Raw genomic sequence first — 23,038 nt, 5'->3', positions numbered from 1 at the left:
ATTACTTTATATTTTGCTATCGATTCGCAGAATATGAAGACATCTTGTGACCTTTTTGATTAACTGAGATTAATCAAAAAACACAATCAATATCTCTCTTTTTGTTTATTTGACTTTTTAATAGTTCCTAGCCTTCTGTCCATTTATAGATTTATTTTTTTCTCCATAATTGATTCACATCAATACAAATTCAAAATTGATTACATACAGCTGAAGGAATAGTTTCCTCGATGATGGCGGACATTTCTGATGAGTGGTCATCTCTTGAAGAACAGAAATGCTTGATGACGAGGTCTTCTACACAGCGACCAAACCAATTTTGATCTTCAAGAATAAAAAAGAGAAGAAAAAAAAGAAAATGATTTTCAAGGAACAAATCAAAATAAAGTTTGAATGGATAATACATGAAATATTTAAAATCTCTTGCTCCATGACTTTCATTTAGAATATCAAAATCTTTCAAAATATCGCTCCTATTTCATTAAAAAAATATTTCATTGATGAGAATGTTGCACTGTACTTGTTTTATTAAAACATCATATTTTTAGTTTTCTTTTGTTGAGATAGACATAAAAAGTAGATGAAAATAAGGGCAAGAATGTGTATGAACCGGTTTTGATACGCACCCACCACAATGTGTCGCCTTGAGTAAGTCACCTCATCCTAGCCCATTGGGCACTCTCTAACTGTGGTTATTAAATTATCACTCACTATAGAGAAAAAAAGTTAACCTAAATAATGTGCGGCTATGTGGTCTTGTGGTATAACAGTATAAATTTACCTTCAGTGGAAATAATCCTGTCCCCGAAGCTCCTGGTAACTTCATGACACCAAAGTTGTGTGATGACTCTCATCATTGGAGCAGAACTAGCTTTATCCCCAAGGAGGTTTCCTATCTTCTCAGCTGCAATACAAATAAATATATAATGCACATTACATTACCAGTGATACGGGGTTGTTTGAAAATTGTAAAATGGACTAACAAGCCTCATGTCTCATTCTACACATTAAGTGCTACTGTTGGCTAGGGACAGCTTTGAACAATTTTAATGAATACTGCACTATGTAAATGATCGAGGATTGGGGTTTTTAAAAAAAATAATATAAACATTTAATCTTATCATTTATTATTTTTTGCATTTGTAGAATGATTTGTCTACTTATTATTGTAAATCAAGAACTTTCAAGGGTTCAGCACTTTTAAACTGAACATTATCGTGGTGATCTGTAATGATATTATAGAATGATAATATAAAACATACAAAAAGCCACGTTGATAAAACAATCCATTACAATATAAAACCTATATAAAGGCACAGACAAGAAAACCTATTTTTAAAATTATGACTATCGATTAATTTTGTTCTTGCCTTCCTTCTTTTTAACTTTGGCTTTTTTAATCCTAGTACGTGGAGACATGAGCATGATTCCTTGTACAATTCGAGACAAATCGTGCAGTGTGAAGATGTAGTGTGCTTGAGATGGACTGGGCCGCAGTCTCTCCTTCACTGCATGATACAATTCCAACATTGCCTCGGACATAGCCTGGGGGGAGAATAAACATTATTGATTAAAAGTAAGTACAAAGTGCCCATTTTGAGGTTGTGACTGTTGGAATTTTTAAAATACACACACGGACGCACACACACATGCACACACACACACACGCAAGGGAATAAAACAAATGTTTGATATTGACAGGAATCGTTCATATTGTTCAAGTGAGCAAATTATGGGTTAAACATCTTGCCTAAAGATAAAAACAAAAGTGCCTGAAGCGGGGCTCGAACCCAGGACCTTACAGTTCACAATGCAAGGCATTAACTAATAAGTCACTTGATCCCTCTCCTTTTAAAGAAAATTACAAGAAATAAATTAAAACTCTCACCCTTGCAAACTCATAGTGGTGCTCCACTGAATAAGTGGGAAATTCCTCAAGCCAGGTTTGAAGAGGACGAGAGAACAGTGTAACCAAAGCATCACCACAAGGGGCAAACAAGTTGAGGTTGACAAAGTGTCTGGTAAGCCGTGATGACATGATTTGACAGGCATTGCCTAGACCTGTACCTGAAGGTAAAATTAGAGGAAATAATGGGTATTAACAATGACGATGATGATGATGATGATGATGATGATGATGATGATGATGATGATGATGTGATCTTATGGTATGACACTCGTTTTCGGATCGGAAGGTCCTGGGTTCGAGTCTCACTGGTCGCATAGTTGAGTTACTCATATTCTCTCACCGTACTCAGTGTAAAATGAGTACCTGGCCATTAACAGCGTTGCCTATGTCGGTAAAAAAGTATAATATCGCCTAACAGGCATCATGTTTCGTTCTACATGTTACATATTGCTCTTGGTCAGGGCCCCTTGTAAAGCGCTTTGAGCATTTTTAGTGGATATTGCACTACATAAAAGCTCAATTTATTTTCAAAGCTCAATTATTATATTATCATTATTCTTATTCTTATTCTTATTCTTCTTATTATTACTACTATTATTATTATCATTATTATTATCATCATCATCTTCATCACCATAATGATTATCCTCATTATAAGCAAAATGTTTACCAGGAACAGTTGGAAGAGTAGCGGCAGCAATGAAAGCAGCTTCCTCTGTTTTCTGGAACTCTTGCCTATGTCTTTCATAAGTTCCTCCCTCAGTCAAAATGTGTCTCATCAGTTCAAGAGGAGGTTGGTAACCTGAAAATGAAATAGCAAAAAGAATACAATAGTAAAGTGGTCGCTCATGATACAGTTATAGAAGTAATTACATTGTCCCTTGAAGAGAGAGAGAGAGAGAGAGAGAGAGAGAGAGAGAGAGAGAGAGAGAGAGATAGAGAGAAAACCTTCCCTCCTTTCTTCAAGTTTCAGAAAATGGTAATGGCAAAAGTCAAAGTGTACATTAATCTGATAGATGCTGTGGACTTTAAAACGTTTTGAACGAAAATGAATATAAGAACAGTAAGATTTGTTTCTTAAACATTAAGAAACTGAAATTTCATAAATTCTGATAATGTTTATTTTAAACTCAGTTTTCTTCATCTAGTTCCTTATGGGTTCATTCTGAGTTATTACCAATTTGACGCGATGGATCATAATTCTAATAATGTTCTTACTTCCAACAGACGGTGCCATATTGAGGTCATCTACAAAGAAGAGATGTTTTTGTTTTGGTTGTCTGGCACCCACACCAGGACCTCCAACTGTGGCATTGTTCTTGCTCTGTATGTCTAACACATGGCCCATCAACAAGTCTTGCAGGATGGAGCTGGTCAAACCCCTGGACATGGTCACTGTGGTTGAAGGCAGCTTTGGCAACACTACGCTCTGTAAAAATAGAGATAGCGAGGTTGAATAAAGTGTAGACTGATATTTTAACTGGGCAGCTCAAACATCTTATTAAAAACATCGATTATTGTTTCAAAACACAACTTAATGTACAAACTACTGGTATTAGATATGGTTAATACTGGAACGTTTATATTTATGCCATGAAATTATTTATTGTAATGTGTTTCCAGAAAAAGAACCTCCTTTAAAATAGGTTGAGTAAAATCAAATACACTTTTTGTGCTTATTAATATCTTTTTAGTTAAATTTAGATTCGGTCTTAATGAAAAAAAAATGAAGAAAAAGAAAAATTAATCCTCCATGACATTTCACTGTCACAAGTCAACACTAGTTGAAATGTCTTTATTTAAAATTGATTTTCTTTTAGCAATTCTTACCTGTATTAGAGATGATTTACCAACACCAGGAGCGCCAGACAACAGAACAGGCTGCTGTATCGCCATCAACAAATCCAACAAAAGTGCATACCGATCCATCTGTTGATCATAATATATAAATTGATGTGAAAGACAATTTAAAACTTTTGGAACAACATTACACAGTTTCTGTTTTTGTGAAACTTTAATTTTTGTGGGTTTTTTATTGTTAAATTTTACTTTCTCTACAGACCATCTAATAAAAATTCATCTTTCATATCAAAGCCCTTAATGCATAGATATTTAGTATTTTGAAAGCCTCGCAACAGATGGGAAGTTGGATGACAAACTCCCCTTACTAAACAGGAAACCATGCTTTTAAGGCAATTTTTTTTTAATATACACCGCAGAGAAGCAAACCAATAAACATTGAACAGAAAGGGGAAAAATGTAAAAGTTTACATCATGTGTGACTAGGAAGCCATTGATGTTCTTAATGCGATCAGGTTGTTGTTTATCTATCCATTTGGCAAAAGTGCCAGTGCTCTCATCCAAGTAATAGTCAAACACCTGACCCCACATGGGCAATCGGACAGAGTGGCTGGCCCGATAAAGTGCATCATGGGCAAATTTGCTGAACTTTTCACGGAATCTAAAGGAAAAAAAGGTTACAATGGAAAAGATCGATTACAAGGCATGTGCAAAATCGTTATAATAGGTTTATCATCTAAAAGAAGATAGAATATTATGGAGAAATGATGGATCTTCAAAACACATTAAAGTCATTCATTATTAGAATATCATGTGTTTCGGGGATTTTTTTTTTGTTTTGTTCTTTTTGGGCTGGGGGGAATTTGTTTGTTTTGTTTATTTTTGGAGGGGTTATTTTTTGGGTTGCTCTTTTTTATTTTTGTTTTTGTTGTTTTCATTATACCACTTTTTTTTCAGAGTCAGGTGGTGTCTAAGAAGTTGATCAAAAAAGTTTTTTTCTAGTTTCAATGCATTTAAAAAGTTTCATACGTACTCTACCCTTTTAAAAATATCAACAAATACAAAAATGCCTATTTAAGTCAACGTGACCTGGATAAAGGATATGCAAGATACTGAGAATAACAAACCATCAAATCCAACCAACCTGTCATGTAAATGTCCCCCGAATGCCCAAATGTAGGAGAAAGCAAACATTCCCTTCAAGTTTTCTCTATAGTTGGGAATCATGGACTCCATCTGTGATGAGTTCGTCATCCGACTGCCCATCTGTCTTGATGGAGGTGCCGGCTTGTCTCCCTTCTTTGATTGAGGTTTTTCCACTGAAATGAATTGAGATTTTATAATTTTTCAGGTTAACTAATGGAAGATGGTGAAAGATAATTCAAGTGCAGGTCAATGCCTTATTCTGAATAAGGCGCTTTGTCCATCTCTGCAACTATTTATAGAAGTAATAACTCTTCTTGCCTGTTACAAAGATCTTAAAAAATAAAATTGTAACATTTTGCTGAAAATGTCACTGTTTCAATGTTCTATTCACTGATGGTCCATGGGAGACAAAAAAAATATTTTACCCCTTTTGTTTTGGGGGAAAACCCAATTATTATATAACATAATCGCATAATTATTATGATCTGTTCCTATTATCCTTTGTAAAAAATGTAGAAAATCAAGAAATATTTTTCTTCAGTATGTATCTGGTTTTATTAAAAATAGATTTTGACGTGTAATATCTTGAACACAATAATAATTCTTAATATCAAATCATTAAAGTTGAGAAACAATAATTGTAAAAAAGATTAGGTTCTTCTACAAATATAATATAGGTGAGGTCATTGGACGGGTATCATAAAAGTATTCTAGAGCTCCTGCATTTGAAATTTCAAACTCGTTCACATTGCGTGTTCCAAAAGTCATGCATGGCAATGGGAACTCGTTCGAAATTCCAAACGCAGGAGTTAAAGAATCTTATAGTATCAGGACTTTCACTCACTCACTCACTCACTCTCTCTCTCTCTCTCTCTCTCTCTCTCTCTCTCTCTCTCTCTATATATATATATATATATATATATATATATATATATATATATATAGATATATATATATATATATACATATAGTTCGAAGATGGCGTCACTCAAGCCTTTGTTATTGTATTTTGCCATCCGCGTTTGTGAGTGATTCTCACTGAACTGTATTAACCTGACTATAAACGTTCATGGATACACACAGTTTTGTGTGTTGGTCCGTTATACTTCCGGATGGCAATGTTATGAGCGTCTTAGCCAAGCGCATACTATATATATATATATATATATATATATATATATATATATATATATAAATATATCAAAGATAAATATTGCCCATTGTTCTATGTCACTTACTGTCGTCCTCCCATTTCATTTTCCTCTCCATCTCTTCACGATTCAAATACCTCTCCAACATGGATGACAAAATCTTCAGAAAGGCTGACACTTCCATGACTCCTGATATTACTTGATTGGCCTTGACCTTTGTATCACCCACGTCTGTCATCAAGGCCGTCTTACACTCATTATTCAGGAACTTTATGGTTCCAGGGAAAACGTCTTTCATGAGATCTTCGAGGATTTTCATCCTGCAAAAATATTTCAAATATCAAAATTATGAGATCCATTTCTTATGCATACGATAAATCATGCCGTATGCCTGTTTATCTATGGGCAAAAAAGCTTTGTGTCATTTTAAACTGAGGATTGATTTTTCTTCTTTTTTTTTTTGATAATTTGACAAACAGATAGAGACAAAAGGATAGAAAAATAGATAAATAGGCAGACAGACAGACAGACAGGCATGAACACGAGACAGACTGGCAGATGGATGACATGGCTGGATGGATGAATGGATGAATGGATGGATGGATGATTGAAAGAATGAATTAATTAAATCATTAAGTAGTCATTCAATTAATATGACATTTCCGTATATATAACAGGTCACACCCAATAAAATTTACATTCCATTCAATATCAAGTTAGGTATAATTGTAATTTGTTTTCTACTCGTATTATAGGCCTCTAGAAATAGAAATAACTATTTCTGCTTCCACCGCATTTGAGGCAATTACTAAAAAAAAAAAAAAAAGCTCAGAAATTAAAACAAAAACAAAAGAAGCCAAACAAAATGATTTAAAGTAATCAAAACTTCAAGGTATAGCAATATGGTCTTGTCTTATTCCCGTCTATGGACCTATAGGTATCTAATTCGAGTCACGTGATGGGAGGTACAAAGTTGAGACCTTTAAAAAGGTTCTTTACTCACATTCTCTCCCCATATTCAGGTGTAAAATATGTACCAGGCTGGTGACAGCATTGTCTCCATCGAATTTTTTTTAGTAAAAGTGCCTTACAGGCATTATGTTTCATAGAATCCCTTATACGGCACTTTGAAAATATTTTTGGTGGAAAACGCGCTAAATTCAAAATTTAATTACCCGACAGCAGTGATCATCCATTTAGCTGTGGCCGTCTGTTTCCAGTTATAGATGAGGGCAGACCAGTTCATAGTGTCCTGACCACAATGAATTACTGTACATCGAGCAATGGATGACGGGGAGGCTGATTTCAGGTCACAGGACTCAAAGATCACGTTAGTGGAATCTGTAAATAACATTTTAATAAATTCACGAAATAAAAGAAAATCTCAGAATTTTATTTGTTTAACAATGAGGGGAGGGAGGGGTGTTGTTTCAGGGATTAAAAAAAATAAAATTAGGATGGCTATTATTGATTGTAGTAAAGCTTTTAATTTCGACAACTCTTAATAGACATTAGGAAAATTATAAAACTATTGATCAAATATTGCTAAAAAGTGTCTGTCTGGTCCATGATTCCAGTAAATAGACGCTTAGTGAACTTAAATATCACTACCGACCTTTAAGTAAAATGCCTTCTCCATTTCCAGTGGAGAGACGCCTGTCGTCGTCCAGTAGTGTCTTTACTCCTTCTGTCCAAGAGGGGTCAAGGTCACCATCTAGTACAAGCCAACGCTGAAGGATGGATGGCAGTTCAACTGGTCCTTTGTCCTTCTTCCTGTCAGTGTGCTTTTGGTTCTCAATGAACGACTTGGTCGCCAGCCACATGAAATATGAGTCTTGTGCTATTTTACCCAAAAGTCCTCCTTGCCAAATTCCATTGTCAAAGTTTCCTAGGAGCTGGAAAAGAGAAGATTTAAAATCTATACGATATTGACAAAATGTGAACCATTGCCTCAATCTGGTATTATTATGTTGAAGGGTGCATAGTTCAGTCCTTGGAAAAGACCCTTTACACATTTTCTCTCACCATATTTAGGTGTAAAATGAGTACTTGGTTGGTAGCACCATTATCTCCATCGAAAATAATATTTGTAAAAGTGCTTTCCAGGCTAGTCTTCATGTTACACATTGATGTGAATATTAAGTTGAAAATGATATGTAAGTGTATCTTTGTCTGTGCTATACGCTGCAGATATCAATGTACCTTGATGCAACGGCCTGTTTTATTTTTTTACTAGGCAATCAGTTAACATAGTCTGAAATATGAAATTTTAGTTTTTATGATATTTTGGAAACTATATTCTTTCTCAATTTTTAAAAAATCTAAACCAAGTCCTGACATAATGCCACTTTGAGGCGAAGGATCACATTATATATCACTTTATCCATTAAAATTTAGAAGCTATTTTCAATACACAAAATGTGTGAACCATCACGTCAGTCTGGTATTGTGTCAAAATGAGCTAGATGAATAAAAATGAATCAAAATCAGTGAAGGTAAGCTTTTTTTGAAGTTTTAAAATCAAAACTCACTCTCATCTATTTAGAAGATCAAAGGGGTAAAAACGACAGAGTGTCTGATTTTGGATGGGTGGAGGAACATATATAATTACATATTAGATATTATTCAGAGCATGTTAGATTCGTCAGCATTTTAGTTAGTAGGATATTTGTATATTTTAATACCAAAATAAGAAAATGTTCATATCCTCAAATTTTGTATTTAAATTTGAAAAATAATTTTAAAAATTTAGATAATGTGACTCTGCATTTTTCCCTAGTGCTCGACGTATTTAATCTGACTTAAATGTTATAATCTAAGCTTAAAATCAAAAGGTTAACCATCAGGTTCAGACAGACATATCACCGTTTTAAGATGATTGGTCACAAAATTAAATAATCTTAACCTTAGTTGGATAACAACCAATCTTATGACAGGTGAGTTACACGTGTTTGAGCCAAAGTGATTATCACATTTCGATTATCACAAAAGGGCGAGATGCTTTTAGGAAAAACTTCAACTGAGTTTGACGTTAAATAAGACTGACTTTTACAAAAGTTTAGACTTGTTACCTCAAGGGGCGTCATTGCTCCTGGGAATAAATGGACGACATCTATTTTAGGGAACTCTGCATGGTCTTGTACCTGTTTCCTGACCTCCTCACCTGCTTGTTTGACAGTCTAAGAATACAAAATTATAGAAGATGTTGTATTAGACGAGGATGATTATGATGCTGGTATAGATGATAATGATGATGATGATGATGAGGAGGAGGAGGAGGAGGATGAGGATGAGGATGAGGATGAGGATGAGGAGGAGGATGAGGATGATGATGATGATGATGATGATGATGATGATGATGATGATGATGATGATGATGATGATGATGATGATGATAATGGTGATGATGGTGGATGTGGATGTGGCAGTGATGTCATTTGAAATGCAAGGATTTTAAACTACAAAGGAATTGTTATGTTATACTTAAAAATCATAAACTTAATCTGTCTTTATGATCGACTCTTTATAAAAGCCATCTAACTCTCCAGAATACGATCAGAAATGTTTTTTTTCTGATCAATGGAAAGTGTTACCTTATTATGGCAGTCACTTCTGTTGATCTATATAATATTCTCTTAGAATAGACTTAGTTCTAGATGCTGCCACTTAATCTTCATCTGAGGTAGTCCCTTTTATCTGAGATATAAGTGAACATTTTAGACAAGCCTAAACTAATAATGATGTAGGGTTGTTTACTTTTGCCATGGCGATGTTCAATTTCAGCTTTTGCATCTTTTGGAATCCGGTGGGTTTTTTCGGCTTTAGGTCTTCATCCATGTTCCTCAAAAGCTAAACAAAGTCAAATAGGAGATAGAAAACAATGTAAAGAGCATTACATTTAAAATTCAAAATATGTGTGCTTCTATTATCGCAAAATAATTTCTTTCCGATACCCCCCCCCCCCCAAAAAAAAAAAGAAGCAATAATTGTTGTGTCAATAAATTGACATGGAAAGTGATTTCATGTGCAACCCTCGAAACCATTTCCACTTTGGTTTTGTTTTGTTTTTGTTTGTTTTTTGTTTTTTAAATTTTAGAATACACTATGAACTGACGTCTTATTCTACAGAGATTCAAAATTCCATAGACAAATTTAAACATCAATATATTCCTCAAAACATGATTGAATAATAAGCGTTGTAAAGGGTTGGATCAAAATACTTTGTTTTTAAGGATTTCACGACGCTTGCAACACATTAAGGTCATATCAGCGCCAGTAAAAAGGAAGAAAATGAGATAGTACAAAGTTTCAGAATTACAAATAAAGCACCCAAGAAAAGGTAAGACAAAGAGAAATTTGTTCAAATAGGAAACTGGTGTAGATTCCAAGAGCATACTATCAAAGTACTTAGTTTGAGATCATCTAAAAGTCTCATCCAGACACAAGCACATGTCCCAACTCAAATGTTTACAAATCATATATAATATGTAAACAAAACATAATACATTGCATAACAGAGAGATGATTTACAAGACAAAACATGTCATCTCCCAAAATACTAACTATACATTTGACTGTTTCCCTCCCAACTAGGGTATCCGGCCAGGGCCTGGACAAAACCAAGTAATCTCATTACAAGACAAAGACAGGAAAGCATGTTGGAAAGCAGATATAGGGGGGATAGAAGAGACAGTAAGTGCCTCCCTTACCACTATCGAAGAGATCAAAAGATAGTTTGAACAGATTATCTATGTTGTTCGCAAAATAAAAACCTGAAAATGTTTGAAACAGTGTCAGACAATAATGCAGAAAGAAAAATAAGACAAAATCATTTTTCCAAATGTGTTAGGATGATTTTTTTCATGCATTTTTCTTTCTGCTTTCTCTGGCATTGTTTCAAACACACACCTTCGGATTTGAATCTAAAATCAGTGCCTACTAAAATTTAATCTATTTTGCGTAAAATGATTTTATACTCTTTGCTCCATAAAATGAGTCACTTGGTATATTTGAAGACAGCATTATGCGAGGGAAATAAATGTTTATAATAAATAAATACATCAATGTTCATAACTGCTCAACATTTTGCGCTTTTGCATTTAAAAAACATAGATCGGCATATTGATGAATAGTTGATGAAAAACAAAATTATAATGAAGCATGAAAAAAATGGAGGAAGAGAGAAAAAATATTCAATATACTTTTTAACTTTTAATCAAAATATATTAATTCGAATTAATTATTTTAAATGTTAAAATAAAAATGAATGAAAAAATGTGACTCATATTATTATCATGTAAGTCTAATGAAACTGAGTTGTTTTTTGTTTGTTTTTTTTTGTTTTGTTTTTTGTATTTTGGTTCAAAATGATCAGGATTCGCATATTTATGTGTTTTAAAGTTTGGGAAAGAATACTCACCCTCCATAGTGGAGTCTTAATATTTTAACATTTTATAGGTTAAGCTAGAAATTCTTTTAATTCTTGCTTTCACCCCAACATAACACTGGCTTAGAGCACTTTTTCACATAGTATTAATTTCTATAACAAAGCATAGAAACTGAAATTATTTTCCTACAACAATGTCTATCATTAAAAAGAAAAAAAAAGAAATGGACTGATTTCTCCCTGAGTGTTCAATGGTACCAAAATATTAATAAAATTAAAGCATCATGTCAAAATGTACTCTGCCGAGATATGACAAGACGATGGTTTGGAGAAAAAGAGAAGAAAGCAAAAGGATCTATGTAGTGCTATGTGGTCTCGTGATATGACACTCGCTTTCAAATTGGAAGGTCCTGGGTTCAAGCCTCGCTCAGAGCATAGTTGAGTCCTTGGAAAAGACTCTTTACTCACATTCTCTCACTGTACTCAGGTTTAAAATGAGTACCTGGCCATTAGCAGCGTTGTCTCTGTCCGAAAATAAATTGTAATATCGCCTTACAGGCGACGTCTCGTCCTACATGTTAAGTCTTGCTGTTAGCCAGGGACCCCTTGTGCAGCGCTTTGAGCATGTTTAGAGGATATTGCGCTATATAAAAGCTCAATTCAATTCAAGAAGAGATAGAATGTGATTGAGAGAGAGAGAGAGAGAGAGAGAGAGAGAGAGAGAGAGAATGTGTGTGTATGTGTGTGTGTGTATAGAAGAGTCTATATCATAGGGGAGGCGAGAGAGAGAGAGAGAGAGAGAGAGAGAGAGAGAGAGAGAAAGAAAGAGAGAGAGAGAGAAAGAGAGAGAGAGAGTATGGGGTGGACCAAAACAGAAAAGAGAAAAATCAAATGAAGAGAAGTTTGATAACAACAACAACAAGAAAAATAAAAAGTGATGAAAGTGGAGGTAAGAAAATGCGGTGCCTTATATTGACGAGCTGGTCTGAATAAGGGAATCCCATTGTCAATAAAATCAAAGCAACATTTAAATAAACATTAAAGAATGAATGAATAGATGATCGAAATAATTGTAGATACATATAATGTGTGCAATACTAGAAACAAAGCTAAAAGGAACGCCTAGCTCAAAAATGTCGATCTGAGAGCATAGATAAAATATGTAAAAGATTCCAGCATTATTTAAAGAAAAGCATTGTACTCAGAAATTCTGAGGGAAATAAATTAATGTTAAGAGCATGTTTTTATTTTATATTAATTTAAATTGTCATTGGATTTAACAAAATCCAAATGAAGAGTTAGGAATTAATCTCCTGTCAGCATGAAAACAGAAGAAAAATAATCTCGCCTTAATCAAAATTAATGAGTAATTTATTTTTAAGACCAATATTTAAGCAAAATGTTGTCCCATTGTCTTAATCCAGTATAACGTCGGGGTGACCCAGATATTGAAAAATGACATAAGGTCTAAATTACGAAATTCAGTTTGAATAAAAAAGCCTCATGAATGGTGAATGAATGCAATTTCTCAAACAATGCAATGCAGCAACTTATGGTTTTGTGTAAATAAATAACAATGTGAAATTGAATGTAAGCTAAGATGAATAAACAAAAAACTCTTTTTTTTTTTTGTTTATTCATCTTAACAACGCAACTACCACATTATCTCATCTGTCTGTAGTGTTTCATTCATCCTGTTTTGTTGATAAAGGGGAAACCCAAAATGTCCATTCTATCTGTTTTCGTATATTAAATTGAAGCTTAAATTCAATTTCACATTTTTATTTATTTCTTCGAGCTTCGAGCAGCACCATTTACATTAATGGATATGTCTCACACCACAATACTATGACAGTCTATCCAGGCAGCGAATTCGTTGCTGCATCCGTGTACAGTCACAATGTTGCGCAGTAGCCTCGTCAAAACACAATGCTCAAACAGGTGCTCTGCAGTTTCAGGTTCTTTGCTGCAACGAGTACATGTGGTATAGGTTGAAAGTCCCCATTGTTGTAGGGTGGCCGCTGCTAGACAGATTCAAGACCTTAGTCTTGCAAGCCAAATATTATTTCATAAATTTTAAATGTTTCCACGTAAAACACCATCTTAAGAGAAAGGGCTACATTTCATTAGTATTTAACAACATGCTTTTTGACACTATCCAAAAGAGTATGAAGCCGTGGAGTCAATTACCTTAACCCATAGAACATTCCAGCAAAAAGCTTTGTCCGTTTATATTATGTTGTCTTTCCTTCCTTTTGGATCCAATATTTATATTTTCATTTTAATGCTATTTTATACAACATTCAAGCTGCCTTTTTCCCTAATCATTTAATAATATTATTTAAAAGCATTTAGTTGTATTGCCAGGTTCTCGTCATTTTGACCATTTTTATATAGTGTATCAAACATTTTTACTTCCTTTTTACCTAACCTTCAAAAATTATTACTCCATTCCTTTGCTATCTTTCTTCAAGAAAGGAAGACGGTATGTTCTCATCGCATGCGCATGTTGTTTCTGTTGATATTGTATCATATTCCCATTTAATGTTGTTTTACTTGTTCTCCTTGTTTGTTTTGGGGTTGTTTTTTTCGTTGTTTCTTCTTTTTTCTCTTTTTTTTTATGGGGGGAGTGATTTTGTTTTATTATGTTTTTGTTCCTTTATTATTATTTTTTCTTTGTCTTTATTTTCTTTGAATAGCTTACAACTGAATCGGGCACACAAGTTCCTTGATATAAATATTTCGTTTTTAATGAAGCTTCTATATTTCGTTTTGTTCAATTCTCCTTACAGAAAATAGAGAGACAATCACAAAAGGTAATGAGCAAATGTATAAGCACTGAATATGGAATAGAGCTACAGCAACGATTTGACATAAAACAAAAAAAATGTATAAAATAAAGTTTGAAAAAGATAATATAAATTCAAGCAATGCACGAAGCAGCAATGTCAGAAAAAGATGATGTATTTGAAAGACAGTTTTTGTCTTAATTTAAATGTAGACAGAATTTTTTTCATACTTTGATTTCTCCATATTGGGTTAGAGTAGCAGAAATTATTAAGTCTGTTGTGCAACTTGGGCTTAAATTAGGCCTAATATGCAGCATCTTTACTGCGTTTTCTTTGAAAATCGAAAAACATGCTGGCACGTTAAAGTAAACGTGACCCCCGCCTGAAAAGTGTAAGTGTGAAGTCTTTTAATTTTAATCTATATTAGTAGTTTTCCCTTCCCTAGCTTCAATCAGCCACTCTTTGCTCAACTCTTATAAAAGTATACACACCAAAAGAACCATTCCTCTTAGCCGTGAATTTAAAGTGTAACCAGCTTTTATCATAAAATGGATTTCTTGGTATATTTCTGCTCATGAACCATGCCATAATGTGAAAGGAAAGCGTGTTTAATGAATTCATTAATGACCTCAATATATGAATTTTCTTCCATGTAAGATTGATACATCCCATGTGAATATCAAATGCCAGTATTAAAAGAAGCAAATCTTTTATTTTATGTCTATATCATTATTTAAAGCTGACAGAGTAAAACACAACAAAAACGCCAAGTTTTGATTTTGTTTTTGTTGAAAAAAAGCGATACAAGAAAAAATCTAGATATAAAAAAACTAGCCCTCAGCAGAGCTTTATAGAAAATGAAGTGCTTTGATTTCATAAGAAGCAAGTGCCATTGCTAGATAAATAAAAGAATGTATCTGTTGTTACGGTCAAAATGCATCATCTGATACTTTTGTACTTACATCTTTGTTCTCAGCATCTAACTCCTAAAACAAAAATCACAATTTATTTTGCACCATAAAGATGTTTAATTAAGTTATAGAAATACCAGGTTGTGTAACAATTATTAAAGCAGATAAAAAACTAAAGAGCAAAAAAAAATCACATTATGGCATTTTATACATTTATCATAATCCATCCAATACTGCAAACACATATCCATATCCGATTAAAAAATCGACTTCATTTAAATATTTCCCTTATTTTCTAATTATTGTATCTATGGTAATCTGTGAGCAATTTGATATGTTAAAGAATAGAAAATATACACTTCAAAATGTTATGAACATCATATAAGGTTTTATGAAAGGGAATAAATCACAATTAAAAGAAAGAATGCATATTGATTTCCTATAAAAATATGATAAAGTTTATTATTCATATAAATAGAAATGAAGCATTTATCTCAAGGGATAACTAAACAAAATGAAGTATATTTAGCAGGGCTGAAATACAAAACATCTTGATTTCGTCTTACATTTCTTTTTAGCTGACGATGTCTAATAGAATAATGGAATCCAATATGTGTGTCTGAAACCAGTTTTATGATTTAAAAAAAATAAATTACCATTTAATCTCTCGATTTTATTATACAACTGTTTAAATTTTGTCAAATTGACTAATTTTATAAACACACATTTTGCTGACACTTAATTACTTACGTTGAGTTTAATCTTAGAGTGAAATAGAGCGTCTCTGTCTGTTGTGAGCTCGTCCTTAGAATGGTCAGGAGCGTAGAGCTTGTAGTTGAGTAGATTGATAGCCCTGGCCAGTGTATGGTAAGCCTTGGTTTTACCACTGCCTGACATGCCGACCAATATGACTGGGATGTGACTTTCCAAAGCCGAGTTGAGTTGTAAAACCTGCGAAAAATGAAGTTTAATGCATTTCAATTCCTTTTAAATCCACCCTTTATTTGAGTCAAATTCAATCTAAAATTGTGAACCACCACTGTAAATCGGTATCAACTCTAAGTAAACAGGATATCCAACAGTGAATTTATAACAAATCTGAATTTCAACTGATTAGATTTATTAAAATTCAAGTTGTCTATAAGTTGAGAAACTGGTAATTCTCGGCAATAAAAAAAATAAATATAATCAAAGACTTGCATCATTTTAATATAATTAATTAAATTTTAAGCAAATAAACCAACCTTATAAAATACAGTTATGAGACGGTGGGCCACATATGTTTATTTTTAATATACATGCTTTTAAAATAAATTCTAATGATATTGTTTCCATAAAAATATACCGTATTGGTATACATAACTGCTACAAAATAAACTGCGACAAACAAAAAAAGTATATAAGTGAATAAAGGTAACAATGAGTGTTAAAGCCCAAATTAAGATAACAGCATACAAAGAAACATTTAAATTGTTTTATGATTAAGCCATCACACTGAAATATATATTACAAAGTCTGAAGATCATTAGACATTGTTATTAAGGTACTGAAATTTTCAAATAAATATTCGTCTGACTCTCAAACATGCTGTTATATCTTTTCTACATTATTACTTTATTTACATATATTTCCTTTATTTTATCTCAAAGACGACCTAAAACATTTTCTAATTCATGCAGACTACGGAACATTCCACGAAATTAACACACGTATAGTTTCAAATATGAACATACCCTTGAAAACAAATGTTCATTGGCCTCCATGTGATCTTCTTTGAATACCTCTTGAATAGCAGATGCCATTTGTTTGTTGATGGCAGAGTATGTTGTTTTGCTCTGTTGACTAACAGCCAGAGGGAAAACTTCTCGCAAAATGTCAAGAAACTGTTTTGTTTCAGTTTCTGTTTCAAACTGAGTTATCAGAATTTCCTTCAGGGCAAAGACGAGACTGTGCTCCTCTGCAACTTTTGGAGTTTGCTCTGCGCTGCTGGGTTTCCATTCTGTGCTCTCTACATTTAATTGTAAAACATTGATGCCTTCAATAACAAAAATGATAGTTTGAAATAGAAACACAATAAATAATATTGTATTCAAATATATCTTCTGAAGCAGTATTAAGTCGGCTAGTGTGAAGAAACTTACACTTAATTATTGTAAAATTGATTAAAAACTTCATATTTTCACTGAATTACTTGTGGAAAACTCTCATTAATTCAAACCAATGAGTCTCAGCAATGTCGTTAATGTCAAGTAAAGCCTCATTAAAAAAAAAAATTAAAATAATGGAATCATGACTCTGATGGAAATAATGTTTTGATTTGTTTTGAGTTTTATAATATAGGACTCAATCGATCAAAACAGTGTAATAGTTAATGGTGATACAACTGAATTCCAATACAAATAAGAGCTGGGTGATTTGAGTGCAATTTTTATGAAACAACCAATGTTGTTACTGAATAAAAAGAATAACAAAAACCATATTTAATTTAAACAAAATTCTATGGAAAAATAAAGATCCACATAACCACATGCTTCAGACATCTCTTTTACCTTTATCTGCATCTTCACCAGTAATAAAATGCAGGAATTGAGAATCAACACGTTTTGTTACAGCCAGGTGGAGCACACGCTTTATCTCTCTGAGGTAAGTTTTCTTGTTACAATTACCGTGCATCTGAAATGATATAGTTAATTCAATGTAAGAACAGAAAATAACAACAACAATAATTGAAATATTCTTAATGACATGGTGTTTTCGTGCTTTCTAATAAAGCATAACAATCCAACGTATTTTAAATATTTGCATAAACTACAAATTCTTCTGTGAGTCAAATAAAATGTTTTATTTGCTCCACAACTATGTCCATCTTTCACTCATCACCCGATTTTATGTTAAATTTATTCACCTGTGCTGTTGATTGAGGTTAACATTGAATGTCCTCACAGTCTTTCTTATAATTTGATTAAATTGAATATTACATTAAATATCTTCATTCTTTTTCTCAATATTTCAGCATGACAGTGGCCACTGAAGCATCAATACCTGAAAAAATGTTTCATTTATCTTTAACTGGCCAAGGGTTGTATGCATGGATAACAATAACATCACATATTAATTCTTCTCCTTCTTCAACTACACCAACCGACCCTGTCATACGGAGTATTACTGCCAATGTGCTTAGTCAAAATGATGGTACTTTCCTGATAGGTTGTACTAGAAAGTAGGTTTGTTCCATACACCGAACATCTTTGGGGATATAGAGTAAAGATAAATGTCAACATTAAATGGAGGAATACTAAAAATACATTTCATACCACTGTAAACTACATCGGCCAATGAGATGACTATAATAATATGCTATGTAGATGTAGGATAGAGATTTAAAACATTTCATACAAAGAATCTATACCTGACTTTCCATCAATTTGAAAAGCAAAGTCAGCTTCCTTGCCCAAAGAGCATGTTCTTGGAAACCGTAACTTTGGAGGGAGACTGACACTATTCGATCCACATCAGGAATTATCAGGGCACACGGTCGCATCAGAATCTGATTTAAGAAGACAGAGACAATTAGAAAATGAAACCAATCATTTCAAAACGTTATTTCAAAGCAAAAAATATGAGGCAGTGACTTTTTAAAACCTGCTAAGTCTATGGCGAAATTATAATTTCTCATCTCACCATGGCTAAGTCTCATTTTCATGATTCAGAGAACACTGCAATCTTTTGTCATTTATTTAGTGACTTAAAAGGAAAGTATTTGTCTTATTAGCCTCATAGAACAATACTCTGAGTGTTTCAAAACTTCAAATTTGATCTCAAGATTCTAGGATGGATAAATTGACAAGAGTGTTAACTCATTTTCTATCTGGATGTGGCTTAGGAGATTTTGAAATTCACCTACTCATATTGTTCATGTTATTCAAAATAAATTCTTATTCATATTTACAAAAATATATTTCAAGCTTAACTTTTATGATTTGAGTGGTAATAAATGACTTCACTGAGGAGAGTGAGGTCATGACAGCTCAATTGGTAGAGCACTCGCTTCGCATGCGGAGGGATTAAGATCTATCCGGGTGAAGGCAAGATTATTTTCAGAACCCCTCTGTCAACCTAGCATTGATTAGGTATGGGTAGCTAGTTCTGTTAGATTTGTGGAAAATACTCTGCAAAAGACTAGAGTCTTATCCAAAAGGACAGCAAGCGACTGCTGTTGTCCATTTCACACTTTATAAACAGGGATAAACTCTGTCTCCATGGGTCTAATGGCTATGAAGGACTACTGTGGAGAGTGGGTTTTGATTCTTAAACAACAAAGAAACTTAAACTTGCTATTTCTGATCATTTTGATTTCTGTTTCTTCACCTGGTTCATTCCGACATATTACAAGATTGGTGTGATGGGTCACATATTAAAAAATCAATGATTGATTAATTTTTTGCAGAGTATAGTGAATAGTTGGGATATGGAAAAAAAATAAAACTTTGGACCACATTTATTTTTTCACATGATTTATGACAAAATAAACACTAATAGAAAAGATTAAGATGTTTTTAGATATTCTGCGATGTTTCGTTTGGGACTTTCAGCAAATTCTATGAATTCACATCACAATGTAAACTGGACTATAATGAGAAAAACAGATATTGGCGCTATGTTAATCAAAAGCACTGATTTTTCCTTGTCAAGCTCTAATGTGAGACTACCTCTTCCTTCCTTTACCACTTTATTTAATGGTCTTGCAATATCAAACAAATCTCTTTGTTGCATAGGATTTCAGTTTTCCAAAAATGCAGTCATGTATAAGAAAAATATTTTTAAAATTCCTGTAATAATAATAATAAATTATTAATAAATCAGCATAGATTTTCGGTGTTATCTATTAATTCTTATCAACCAAACAGCATCTTTTGGAAGTTTGAAAATAAAAAAACTTTTAAAATATGTCTTGTCGAAAAATGTTTTCAATAATTAACTAGCTGTTATGACCATTGAAAAATAATGTTGAGACATTATTTCATGGCATGCAAATCTATACTGTAATTAAAAGAAATGTTCCTTTAATCACAAAATAAATTGCTAAAATAGTCTTGTTTAATGTCCTACCTCATTTAAAGAAACACCATGTAATCATTTTCATGTTTTATATTGTACTGTAATAAATTATGGATATTCTTGTGTTATGATCCTGCACATTATATTAAAAATTCCCTTACCCTAAAGCTGTAAGGAATGTCTGAGGACATAGGGTTGTTGGCGTTGAAGGTCATAAAGCATCCAAAGTTGGCGCTGGCCTGGATAAGCTTCCCGTTGAACATGACATTTCCCAGCATTCTGTGCTCATATAAAGATTCGCTCAAGAGCTTCGAGTAGTCGGGGGATGACTTTCGTCTGCTGGACTTGACATGTTCTGAGATAGTAAATAACGATGAAAAAAATAGAATAGAAGTTGCAATCTAATTAACAAAGACAGATTATGTGAATGTTTCAGGTTAGAATAATGTCTCTAAGATAAAATCCAAACGACTTATCATTAATAATTTTTTTTAATTGAGCTTTTATTTAGCACAATATCCACTAAACATGCCCAAAGCACTTTACAAGAGGTCCCTATCCAACAGAAATATCTGACATGTAGAACAAGACATGATGCCTGGAGCCGATATTACAATATTTCAGACAGAGACAACGCTGATAACAGCCAGATACTTGTTTTACATCAGAGTACAGTAGGACCTTCCCAGCCGAAGGCGAGTGTATTATCACTAGACTACATTGCCACATAATATAGTCATAAGTAAAAGGAGATGGGATATAATGTTTGAAATGAAAAGCTATAGGGAAATGTATTTATTGTGTGATTTAACAAAATAAAAAATGTAAGGTAATTTACTCGATATCTTTAAGTCGATATACTAGCAAAGGGTAGCAAGAAATTGTTATTGTCTGTTTCACATTATAGAAACTGGGATAAACTGATGATTCTAAAGGAAACAAGACAAAAGGACTAGAGCATAGCTGGTTGCTGGTTTGGAAAAGTAAGTAAGTTCATTAAGCTAGGACATGCTTGAAAGCTTACCATAAAAGAGAGGGGGTGGTCGATTGCTTTTGTACAGGTCAGATTCTTTTATCTGAATTTCCCTTTCAATTGAATGTCTTCGTCTTTGGTCTCTTTCCGCAACCCAGGTGTCTTCAAAATAGGTCACAAGTCCTTTTTCCTGTAATCAACATAGGTTATAACAAATCAATTTAAAAATTGTTGTTGATACATTTAGTATTATATTATACTTTCATTTGCCAAGAGTCAGAGAATCTACTATTGTATTTAGGTGACAGGGTGCTACAAATAGTTTTTGATACACTTCGCATAATACTTTGATTCATTAGATATTAGAATTTGTAGTGTTGCATGTTGTTGCACGTTTTAAAATACGCTCCATGCTTGATTGAGACAGAATTCTATTACCCACTGTGCTGTGTGCCTTGATTTAGTCACCTCGCTCTTGCTTAATTTGCAGTGCTGCATTGCAGCTGGTAACTGGGTTATTCTAGTCTTCCCTTGGAATAAACCCTAAAGACAAATTTCAAATTTCCCTTTGGGGATGAATAAAGGGAACTAAAACTATTCAACTTATAAGAAGTGAACTGCATTTTGACGGAATTAATTATCTGGAATCAAATATAAACTTTCAGAACAAAACAACAAAAAACAAGCACATATCACACAAACATGCACACACATTGGTTTTCTTCTGTAGAATGGGTACCTACATTGAAGCCGTGGGGAACTGTCCGTTGCCTCTCCATAAATGGAGTATCTTGAGACTCCACATTGGGCAGGGGATGTAAAGTTGTCAGGGAATTGCGTCTGATCACCTTGTCTCCCATGCCTGCTTTCTATTGAAGGATGGGAGAAAAAATACTTTACATCAGTGATTATCATATTGTCAATAAAATACATGACCCATCCTCACAAAATGGTATGTCAATGCTGAAAATCAAATTTAGAGCCAGAATTTAAAACTTGAGCATTTACATAGCGCAATATCCAATAAACACTTTGCAATAGGTCCTAAGCCAACAGCAACACTTAAAGTGTGCAACGAGATTTGACGCCTGTTACACAATCTTACAATTTTTTTTGACAGAGAAACACTGTTAACGGCCAAGTACTCATTTTACACCTGAGTATGGTGATGGAATGTGAGCAAAGAGCCTTTTCCAAGGACTCAACTATGCGCCACTCAGAACAGGACTTAAATCTTTGACCTTCCAGTCCAAAGGCGAGTGTCATAACACTAGCCCACATAGCCAGAATTATTAAACTTGGATTAAGTCTATAAGTCTAAATCAGGAGAATGAATATAGTTTCATAAAGTAAGAAAACCCAAAATTTCATATTTCTGATCATTTTAACTTTAAATTTTCTTTTCGGTATCCACTTTACTCCGACATAATACCAGATCAAAATGGTGGGTCACATATAGCATCTATTTCATTTCCAATAATCTTCTGGTTACAAACGAATCTTATGAAAAGTTATTTGATTAATGTTTGTGAGAGGCAAAAATCAAAATACAAGAAATGTTAAAACCATTTATAAAGTATTACTGAGAATATCGTCTGACTGATAGACAACAAATCCTATCATGGAGTAAGTAAAAAAAAAACAATTGCAGCAATTTCCTTTAAAAGCATGTATTTCTTCTCAACAAGAATTAGTCAGCCATCCTCAAAATGACTTTATCACACGAACTTCAAAATTCACGTTTTAGAAAATTAGAGCGACATTAATAAAACGTGTTGTTTCAACTTAAATGACAATAATATTTTTTGCTTTAAAATATAAAAATTATGTCCATATTCAAATCTGAAGGGCAGAGAAAGATACCAGATGATAATTTGGTATATCTAATTAAAAGAAAAGAGAAAATAGAGCAAAT

General features: G+C 33.3%; 1 protein-coding gene across 7 annotated transcripts in view; it reads right to left on the bottom strand.

The window, feature by feature from the left end:
- LOC144965812 (dynein heavy chain domain-containing protein 1-like) overlaps positions 1-23,038 on the bottom strand; it is a 120,423-nt gene that overhangs the window by 50,454 nt on the left and 46,931 nt on the right. For 6 of the 7 annotated variants that reach the window (XM_078901554.1, XM_078901557.1, XM_078901559.1 and 3 more), the window contains exons 41-62: positions 21,867-21,992; positions 21,175-21,313; positions 20,312-20,505; positions 18,502-18,639; positions 17,642-17,765; positions 16,826-17,100; positions 15,843-16,043; positions 15,144-15,167; positions 9,763-9,855; positions 9,078-9,185; positions 7,622-7,901; positions 7,182-7,347; positions 6,094-6,326; positions 4,854-5,028; positions 4,181-4,370; positions 3,740-3,838; positions 3,128-3,338; positions 2,580-2,711; positions 1,889-2,067; positions 1,371-1,545; positions 782-904; positions 209-324 (exon numbers count right to left, since the gene is read on the bottom strand). In XM_078901554.1, the coding sequence (XP_078757680.1) occupies positions 209-324; positions 782-904; positions 1,371-1,545; positions 1,889-2,067; positions 2,580-2,711; positions 3,128-3,338; positions 3,740-3,838; positions 4,181-4,370; positions 4,854-5,028; positions 6,094-6,326; positions 7,182-7,347; positions 7,622-7,901; positions 9,078-9,185; positions 9,763-9,855; positions 15,144-15,167; positions 15,843-16,043; positions 16,826-17,100; positions 17,642-17,765; positions 18,502-18,639; positions 20,312-20,505; positions 21,175-21,313; positions 21,867-21,992 (3,501 nt within the window). The remainder of the gene's footprint in view (positions 1-208; positions 325-781; positions 905-1,370; positions 1,546-1,888; positions 2,068-2,579; positions 2,712-3,127; positions 3,339-3,739; positions 3,839-4,180; positions 4,371-4,853; positions 5,029-6,093; positions 6,327-7,181; positions 7,348-7,621; positions 7,902-9,077; positions 9,186-9,762; positions 9,856-15,143; positions 15,168-15,842; positions 16,044-16,825; positions 17,101-17,641; positions 17,766-18,501; positions 18,640-20,311; positions 20,506-21,174; positions 21,314-21,866; positions 21,993-23,038) is intronic. The other variant, XM_078901556.1, reaches the window with a different exon arrangement.

This window comes from Berghia stephanieae, chromosome 2 (genome assembly GCF_034508935.2).
Source record: "Berghia stephanieae isolate SIO BIC M18660-M18661 chromosome 2, UCSD_Bste_1.3, whole genome shotgun sequence".
NCBI lineage: Eukaryota > Metazoa > Mollusca > Gastropoda > Nudibranchia > Aeolidiidae > Berghia > Berghia stephanieae.
This window is presented reverse-complemented; position numbering and strand designations above follow the sequence as displayed.